Raw genomic sequence first — 10,469 nt, 5'->3', positions numbered from 1 at the left:
CAATATGCACAGAGTTTTTATAACAATCTTATTAGTGATGATGCAATAGAAGACCACATAGATGGACTAGACACGGTGGATTTTGAAATCCAATTTGATGATAACGTCGAATAAACGTCCTCTATATGTATTATTTTATATATCTTTTTAATTAAAGCTTTATTCCGATATTATAAATACATAGTTTCATTTATATCATTAAATTCCTGGGTTGTGGTTCTTTTTTGTATAAGAGAAAACCTATCAATTGATAAATGTTAAAAGGAACCACATGCACATTTTCTTACTTATCTAGAAAGTTTAAGAGTATTCAGAGCAAATTTATATACACATACTTAAATAAGTAATTTATCAATGGATTTAAATAAAATAAATATTAATTTTACTTCATCTAACAGAGCTGCAAATGTTTTTGTAAATCCTTTCATATCTCAGAAGTGCGTTTTTGCTGGGTGGTTCCTTTTTGCTTAAATACGGACAATTTATGTTTATACGCTTTGCATACGTATTTGCCATTCGAGACGGAATTGGGACTTAAATTAATACATAATATTGTTTTAAATGCATTACAACGTTACATTTTGTACACCTCACGCCATCTATATTTCCACAGAATTTACCGCAGGCGCCGCATCGATTTGTCATTGTGCTAGGTGCGTTGCTTTGCCGTTAGATGACAGTATGATTAAAATAGGCAGTTATATTATATTTTACTTCAATATCAATAAAGCACGATATTCCACTTATTTATAATTCTTATATTTTGAAGTTTTATATAGATTCCTTAAATTCTATATGCAGGAAAACACAGCAAAAACTTGTAGTCACTTTACAACAACTATCGAAGGTACATCGTAAATACAGCTGATCGATCAGCTGTTAACTTTGTTATTTTATTGATCTTTACACGAAACACTTCACTTGCAAAACAATGTCTAGTTTAAATGGTTTGAAGAAATATTGATCTAGTTACTTTTTACATCAAACTATACACTTTATGAATTTAAAAATAAATAAAATATACAGAGACACTTCAGACTTCTGCCCAGTCAGGGTTGCCACGGGTTAGGTTAGGTTCGTGAAGGCGACGGAGCCCCGCTTCGCGGGGCTCCTTTTCTTGTGTAGTTAAAAAAAAACACGAACTTAACCTAACCCACACCCTTATATGTCAATAACTTTATTGACTAATTTTGCCATTTTACCGGTCAATAAGGTTTTTGACTGGTTAAGGGTTTTGGCTGTAGCATATATACAAAACTTTATTTTCTTTTAAATATATTTCAGATCCATCTTTCGGTATTTTGGTGGCATTATTATCTGATTTTACAGTCATACATGCGCTGCACTAGCGCCGCCACGGGACTCAGTACATCCCGCACACATCCCGGAACGGCAAAGACACAAACTATCCGTGTCTAAGTTTTTATAAAATAATTATAATGTGTGCTCTGCGTGTCTCCGCATATTTTGTGTGCGTGCCTATAAACACGGCAAACTGATGTTTTAAAACAATGCACACAAACATACAAGGTAGGCAGTGCCTTTTTACGAAGATATACGAATTAGGTACCTACGAACCGAATTCGGATCCACAATCCCCATCGAAAGTCGAAACTGAAGTTAACTATGCGATCAATGTGATAATAATTAATTATACATTTTTGTCATTTTGTAGTGATAAAAACCATCCGCACATAGTATCATTATTCGTTTGTATTGTTTTGGAATTAATAACAAACTTTATTTAATATTTTACTTTGAGGTTATATTTTTTTTTTTTTGAGAAAATTAATAATGTTAACTACCTACGACTATTTGCAAGTGAAGTGTTTTGGGAGTAACTAACTAAATAGATTATAAAGGTATATCACAGGTGTATTTTTTACTATAATTAGGTACTTCTTATTTATGTTTTGAATAAACTTTTATCTTAGTGATAGAAACAAGGGCCAATCTATACCGGATTTTTTAATACACAAAGGTAAAGTTAATACCTTTGTTCTTTTCATAATATAGAATAATAGTTTACATACTTTGAAAATTATTTTATAGATAATAATATCACCTATGGTTGTAATATTTTTCTTATTTTGGGGTATACTGTATTGTCTCCAATCAAATATGAGTACCTGCAGCAATATGAAATAAATATTGTTTTTTTTGGGTGTGGTGTTTCTCAATGTTAGCCAGAAGGGCTTCTACATTTTAACGCGAACCTCGGCTTGGGCTGTCGCTTGAGTGGAGGAGGCCGGAAGGGCCCTAGTCGGACGGGAATATAAATATTGCTGTAAGTATTAAGCCCGGCATTCACTACACGCACCGCGAGCCGAGCCCCGAGCCGTACCAATCCGTGGACAAATCCGTCATCGCCCACACACTACACGAGCGCCGAGTTGCAGTCCAGTCGACTGTGAACTTTGGTGAGCCTTGCACGTATCTATCCTACCACGAAAAAAAGCTCTCTGGCTCTAGTAGTCAGTGAAATGCTTTTAACACAGAAAAAAAAGCGCGTGTGGGCAAAGGAATAGCTGAAACAACGAAGAAAGAAATAACGAACGAACTAGAACTGCACATTTGTTTAACTTTTTTCAATTAAAATAATATATTTATAATAATAATGACCGATACGAGTAATTTTTATATTTGATTTTACTAATAAACCATTCTTAACATAATAAACATTTTCTGATTTAAAGAACTGAACCTTTTTTCTTTTTAAATACTTACTAGAGACGTTACTCTAAAAATCGAAATCTGTTATCTAGAAATCAATATCATAAATAAATAAATGCGTTGGGATTTTTCATAAATCACAACGCATTTATTTCTTTGAATCCATACTAATAATTATTATAAATGCGAAAGTAACTCTGTCTGTCTGTCTGTTACTCAATCACGCCTTAACTACTGAAGCAATTTGCATGAAATTTGGTATAGAGATATTTTGATACCCGAGAAAGGAAATAAGCTACTTTTTATCCCGGCAATCCCACGGGAACGGGAACTATGCGGGTTTTTCTTTGACTGCGCGGGCGATGCTGCGGGTGGAAAGCTAATTATTTATAAAATTAATTATGTATGTATATGGCGAATGACTGACAAGTTCACCGACAAATCCGCGCGTGCACACACACGTACGGATTTGTCCGGCGCGGCTCGGGTGCGGCGCGGCGCTCGCGTCTCCAGACGGCGAGCCCGCGCCGAGCCGCGAGCCGCGCACAACTACACATACACACGCAGATTGGTCCGCGAACTTGTAGCCAGCTACAAATCCAGCGGATGGGTGCGCCTGTGAATGGTACCCATTATAGTAGAGCCATTTTAATAGGCAACATTTGACAGTTCAACAAAATTCAACAACGTAACCTAGTAACGACGACATAGAATAACATGATATTTCTTTTTGTTAGAACTGCACATTTGCTTAACTTTTTTCAATTATGATTACATATTTATAATAATAATGACCGATACAAGTAATTTTAAGATTTCATTTTACTGATAAACCATACTAAACATAATAAATAATTTCTGAATTGAAGAACTGACGTCGCTACAATTTTGTGTCAATAAACCTTTTTTCTTTTTAAATACCAGAGACGTTACTCTAAAAATCGAAATCTGACATCTAGAATCGAATGCATTGATTACTTGTGAATAAAAATCATCATAAATTAATAAATTCGATTGACAAATGTTTGAAATCCGTATCGATTAATTCACTTTAATCGATGTTTTTAAGCAGGTTACCTCTCTTCGAAGATAAAATTGATAGACGTCAAATGTTGCCTATTAAATTGGCTCGACTATAGTTATTATAACATGACATTGACATGAGAAAAAATATTGTAATGATATTAATGACGCAGGCAAATTGCATAATCTCGACGTTTACAAACGGTCGACATTTTGTAATATGCCGAAAACTCGTCTTTTTCCAAAATTCTACAAAAAAACGGTCGCGCTATTTCAGTGTAGTTTTAAAAAACACGCAACTAATCTAACCCACCGCCTTATCCAAACCAAAAATTTCTGATTACGAATTTTCGGCATATTACAAAATGCTGACCGTTTGTAAACGGCCAAATATTACAATTTGCCTGCGACATTAATATCATTACAATATTTTTTTTGCCTACCCTATCGAAAAACTCTGTGCACGCCCCTGTACTAGAGTAAAGTAATAAATGGGTTATAGTTCATGTAATTTTTTACATGAGCACCTTTATTTTAAAACGAGGAGATTTCCCCATTTAGAGGGATTAACCTAAACATGTTTATGTTGGTAGGTATTATGTTAATAATTCTTATTCATAATTGACAACACTTAATTACTGTCCAACAATTGGTTTTTATGTAAATAAGCCGCAGTTCGCGACAATAAAAATAAAACAATAGTTTAATTCAACACTTCAAAAAAATACTTAAGTAATCGAGTTTAAACTAACGATGAATGTTAAGTTTTACAATTATTTCATAGGAAATATTATATAATTTACAATACAAAATATTATATGAAAAGTAAATCGTTATAAACATTATTTCAAAATAAATAACATTCATTTCAAAGAGAAACTACATTATAATATGATCACAGACTAATAATAATAAACTACGGATATGATGCTTCTTCTTCTTCTTCTTCTTTTTTGTTTATGGCCTTCCCGATCCCATTAAGGACGGATTCTGCCAGTGTCAAGTGTCATGTGCGCCCAAATCAAAATTGATATGATGCTTCTGATTGTCACCTTGGTGTTGATTTTTATGTCAATTTTTAAGACGTATTATTATAAATTATAATCTGTTGAGATACTGTTACTATTTGCATTACTTACACATCTTTTTAATCAGCAATTATTTAAAAATCCGCAAATCATTTTACCGTATTAATTGAAAATAGGTCGTAATTATTGTTCTTGTATTTTCCACAGTATTTTCAGTATACGAGAGTAGCAACACTGCAAGCAATATTGCAAGAGAGATAGATAAATCTTTCAAAACAAAATCTTTTACTTTTATGTCTATTTATTCGGTATAATTAAGATTTAATAGTGATGCATATGATCATTATAAATACAAATAGGAATTTACCGATACCAACCCCACACTATTCTCCTCCTACACATATAATAAATCTGTAGAAGGGTCAATTCTGTACATTGAAAATATTGAAAAAATAAATGCCTCTCAATGGTTTAGTATCGATCCAGTGTTACTGGATACTAAACCCAAATATGTGATTAAAAAAATTTTTGTCTGTCTGTCTGTATGTGAAGACATCACGTGAAAACTAACGGTTCGATTTCGATGAAACTTATACCTTATTATCCTGGGAGTAAAATAGGATACTTTTTATCCTGGAAAAATACGCAGAAAAAAAATTATCTTAATTTTTGAGTTTTATCCATAGACGTTGTTCTGTAGAACCGCGAACACACGTTGCGTATTATTATAAGGCCTAGCCGTATTTGGGTTCAATAGATATTTATAAGATTTCATTGTCAGAGTTAGGTACTCAAAATGGAGAAATAAACCATCCACGCGAAGACCAACATCCGCGCGGACGGAGTCGCGGGCGGAAGCTAGTATATAATAACTTCTTCCCGACCGATAGACAGTGAGGGTAGATTGAAAAAAATTAAATAGAAATGAGACATAACGTTACTTATAACAATCTAACGGCTGCGCTGGGCGGAATCGGTTGTTTTATTTCATTTAAGTAATAAGTCATTTAGTAAATAAGTGATTATAATGGCATCTAACAAAGAAAATGATAAGAGATTCATACTTAAATCGAAAATCCCATTACCTGTGAATCCATTGCCGGGAATAGATTATAAGAAGATACTAATAAAAAAAAATTCGAAAAATGAAAGGCGTCCATTAAAAACTCTGCAAGCCCAGGCATCAAATGTACCAAACCAAAATATAAAGAGAGAATATGCTAACAAGCCAGTGCAAAAGAAATATACATTGAGAAAATCAAGAAGTTTAACACTCATTTCAAGTCACGCCACAGTAGGCGTTAAACAAGAAAAATTAGATTGCGATTATAACGTTTTTAAAGATGACCTAAACCATAGTGATATTTATATACGCGCTGATGACGTCGATGAGGCAGCAAGTATCAGCGACAACACAATATATTATAGTATAAAAGACTTAAGAAAATGTTTCGTAAAGACTAGTACGCCTGCCATACCCAGTCTTTTTGGATCTAGTCAGACAAAAAACATTAAGAAAAGTCCAAAACTACCCCACAGCAGAGAATTATTAGGTCGTTTGCAAAGATTAAACTTCAATGAGCGTTCATCTGAGTTTGGGAAATCTTCTTATCTTTGTAAGTAATACAAAAAATTATAATATACTATAATTATAAACCAACTAAATATAATAAAAATTGTACATTCGTTGGGGGTACTATAACAAGTGTATCTGACCTAACTTCATTTTATTTTTAAAGATTTAATCAAGTTATCATTTTGAAATCGGATTGAATAAATCCATTACTACTCTTAAAATACTTAACTTTGGTGTCTGTGATATTTATTCTATTTTTGTATATATAAGTAATATTGATTTTCAGCAATAAGCACATACAAAGATTCTTTTCCACGAGAATATGAAAGTGATATATTTACTTATCTGATTACTAAAGAAAAGAAGTGGCCTAAACACGTAACGACACCAAATGCTACTAGAGCGTGTCTATTGAATTGGTTGTTAAAAATCAATGTAAGTAGAATATGATTGGAAAATAATTCATAAGAATTGCTTTATTTATGTTATAATTTGGTGACTGGATTATACTGAAAATTCTAAAGTTAAACATTATTGAACAACGATTATTGAATTAACTAACTAATAGAAAATAAATTTAAAATATTTTTTTTTTATTATCTAGGGTGCTGGTGGTAATCCAGCAACAATTCAAACAGCAATTTGGTATTTCGATTCAGTATTAGCACTTACCCAAGTGTCTAGTAATTACATACAGGTATATGCAACTGCCTGTTTTTGGATAGCCCAAAAAATACATGGCCCAGTAACAACTTCTCATGAGTTGGTGAAATGTTTGGATAATGCAGTTACCACCAAATATCTTCTTAAAGCTGAAAAATTAATTCTAAAACACTTGGTATGTACTCTGATATCATTCATTTTTAGATTGTATGAGTAGACTATAGAACCAACATCTTATATATAAAAATGAATCACAAAATGTGTTGGTAAGCGCATAACTCGAGAACGGCTGAACCGATTTCGATAATTCTTTTTTTATTATATTCATTGAAGTACGAGGATGGATCTTATGTAGAGAAAACGTAAACATGTACCACGGGCGAAGCCGGGGCGGACCGCTAGTTTTATATAAATATTGATACAATGATTTTTACAATGAATCGTTTGCAATTTAATTATTTTTGTACGTCTCGTAGCCTTTGTAAGAGATTTTTAATCTGAATGCTATGTAATTTTGCTGTTAAAAACATTTTTTAATTGTATCTATTCTTCTATCAAGATAAATAAAGTACCTACTGACACTGAACATATTTTACAGAAAATGCCTTCTCAACCGGTGCTACCTCAAGAATTTATAACCTATCTTTCATTGTGGTGCAGTGGTAATGATCCTGACATTGAATTGGCGGCGACATTCATATGTATGTGTGGGATGATACTAGATATGGGGTTGTTAGATGAATACCCCTCTGTGATTGGCGCTGCGGCAGTACGAAATGCCGTCATTTTGCTAAGGAAAAGAGATCTATTGATTACACTGGAAACATGTCCAGAGTGAGTATATTACTAGAGATTTGGTGGTGTCTGATCTTATTGTTGGAGTGATGATATTTTTTAATTAAAATAGGATAATGTACTAATAAGTAATAAGTCTTAGTTGCTGTTATTTTATGATATGTATTTTTGTTGTACACTGCTAGGTTTTTACAAGTTTCTGTAAATTAAAAAAATACTGGCGTACCAGGCATATGAGTTAAAAATTAAAATACTAACTATCAAAATACTATATATATATATATATCTATATTTCATAATCTGGTTCTATCTTGCCAAAATCAAACGAAAAATGAATCCGAGAAAATCCAATAACAGTTCTAAATTAAAAAACATCTCTTTTCAGGTTTGAAGAAATAGAAAAGAAGTCAAATTTTTACAACGTCTGCGCAATTCAGAGGAAAGCTGTCCTTTTGCTGGCATCAGATAATTACAAGGAACCATTGGAAGTGTATAACAACAGTTCACAAAACATACCATTAAAAATACTATTGGAAGTAGAATACTTATCCATGGTTGAGAAAAGAACCAAAAAAATAGACTTTATCCCAAAAAGTAACAAAATATTTGAATTGTGATATCATATTAGTTGTGTAAGTATATATTTTTTAATAAAGTTCAATCTTAAAAGTTTGTCAATTAAATAAGTTACTTGTATTTATACCGTGCTTTTAAAATGTCTCAGACGGTTAAAAATCAAAGTTGTGTTGGGATAGTTTTTTATTTTTTATTTTTTGTAATTGTTGGGATTGTTTGTTTGTTCTATTTAATAAATTAATTAATTATAATTATGTATTTTCTTTGCTTAGAGATTGATTGACATGGGTATGCATATTCTTCCATCTTGATTACCTATTTGAGATTAATTTTGAAATCAAAATTTGACTGACCGGTTGGCTTGGTTGGTAGTGGCCTTGCCTTCCAAGCCAGTGGTCGTGGGTTCGATTCCCACCCGGGGCAAATATTTGTGTGATGAACATAGATGTTTGCTCTGTGTCTGGGTGTCAATTATCTATATAAGTATTTATTTAAAAATTATATATGTATGTTTATCAGCCATTTGGTTTCCATAACACAAGCGAAAGCTTATAGTACAGTCCCCAATTGAAATAAAATTCATTTCCGTGGGACTCACCTCCGTCATACGGACTACTGATATCCACTTCAGCGGCATGTTTTTCTGAACACAAAAAGTGCGGTAGTCACTTCCTAGGGGTATGGAGGGGGGAGCTATGACGTAGCAAAGGTGGCCGTCGGGCCGTTCTATTGTGTGGTATATCTAGATAACTACTGGACCGATTTACTTAAAAAGGGTGTCGATTGAAAGATAATTAAATAAACATTATTTGATTCCTAGGATTTATTAGTGTAAAACTAGTACGAACTGAAATATTTTCAAAAATCAACATTTTATGAAATATATATTTTTTTTAATGTAAAAATCTCGGTAACCGTTAGAATTATGAGAATTTAGCTTATTATAAAACATATAGCTACTTTTATCACCTTTCTAATTAACCTTCAATTATGACAATCGAGCAGTAAACAACGAAACTACAGCCTATTAATTGAGCGTCAGTAGCGCCAAATTAGCCCTTTTTTGGTATGAATCATCTTAAAATTATCTTTAAATTTAATAAAATCGTAGGAAAGTTAAAACTGTACATTAAATATTTGTTTAAAATAATACTTGGGGTGTGATCTAAAACATATACCGAAACCAAAATTATAGTTTTTAGAATTTTTGTCTGTTTGTCTTTATGTCTGTCCGGGATAAACTCAAAAAGTACTGTATGGATTTACTTCAAATTTGGAAAAGAGATAGCTTGAGACATGAGGAAGGTTAAAGGGTTCGTTTTATCCCGAAAATTCCATGGAAACGGGAACTATGCGTGTGTTTCTTTGACTATGCGGGCGAAGCGGCTGGCGGAAAGCTGTGTAAAATAATATAATTCTGAATAAAAAGTAGTTAGTTACGTCAATTTTATTTATTTTAATTTTTCTGATATGTGAGCAGAAACGTATTACATTGACGTAACTAACTACTTTTTATTCAGAACTAGCAGTCCGCCCCGGCTTCGCCCGTGGTACATTTTTACGTTTTCTCTCCATAAGAACCATCCTCGTTCTTCAAGAAATGTAATAAAAAAGAATTAACGAAATCGGTTCAGTTGTTCTCGAGTTATGCGCTTACCAACACATTTTGCGATTCATTTTTATATTATAGACTAGCAGTCCGCCCCGGCTTCGCCCGTGGTACATATTTACGTTTTCTCTACATGAGAAATATCCTCGTACTTTAAGGAATATAATAAAAAAAGAATTAACGAAATCGGTTCAGCCGTTCTCAAGTTATGCGCTTACCAACACATTTTGGGATTCATTTTTATATTATAGACTAGCGGTCCGCCCCGGTTTCGCCCGTGGTACATATTCACGTTTTCTCTACATAAGAACCATCCTCGTACTTCAAGGAATATAATAAAAAAAGAATTAAAGAAATCGGTTCAGCTGTTCTAAAGTTATGCGCTTACCAACACATTTTGGGATTCATTTTTAAATTATAGACTAGCAGTCCGCCCCGGCTTCGCCCGTGGTACATATTTACGTTTTCTCTACATAAGAACCATCCTCGTACTTCAAGGAATATCATAAAAAAAGAATTAAAGAAA

At 32.9% G+C, this 10,469-nt stretch overlaps 1 protein-coding gene across 1 annotated transcript; it reads left to right on the top strand.

The window, feature by feature from the left end:
* Nucleotides 1-5,659: 5,659 nt before the first annotated feature.
* Nucleotides 5,660-8,585, top strand: LOC123705480. Its single transcript, XM_045654264.1, has 5 exons — nucleotides 5,660-6,340; nucleotides 6,587-6,735; nucleotides 6,905-7,138; nucleotides 7,562-7,797; nucleotides 8,144-8,585. Exons 1-5 carry the CDS (start codon nucleotides 5,752-5,754, stop codon nucleotides 8,373-8,375), a joined length of 1,440 nt encoding a protein of 479 aa, XP_045510220.1. The 5' UTR covers nucleotides 5,660-5,751; the 3' UTR covers nucleotides 8,376-8,585.
* The last annotated feature ends 1,884 nt before the right edge of the window (nucleotides 8,586-10,469 follow it).

Source organism: Colias croceus, chromosome Z, assembly GCF_905220415.1.
Source record: "Colias croceus chromosome Z, ilColCroc2.1".
Taxonomy (NCBI): domain Eukaryota; kingdom Metazoa; phylum Arthropoda; class Insecta; order Lepidoptera; family Pieridae; genus Colias; species Colias croceus.
Note: the sequence above shows the minus strand (reverse complement) of the source record. Positions and strands in the feature narration are given on the sequence as shown.

Bases quoted from the DNA above. Each gene is read 5' to 3' on its own strand.
- LOC123705480 (XM_045654264.1), top strand. From the start codon at position 5,752: ATGGCATCTAACAAAGAAAATGATAAGAGATTCATACTTAAATCGAAA. The intron at 6,341-6,586 runs GTAAGTAATACA...ATTGATTTTCAG, and splicing joins TGGGAAATCTTCTTATCTTT to CAATAAGCACATACAAAGAT. The intron at 7,798-8,143 runs GTGAGTATATTA...ATCTCTTTTCAG, and splicing joins ACACTGGAAACATGTCCAGA to GTTTGAAGAAATAGAAAAGA.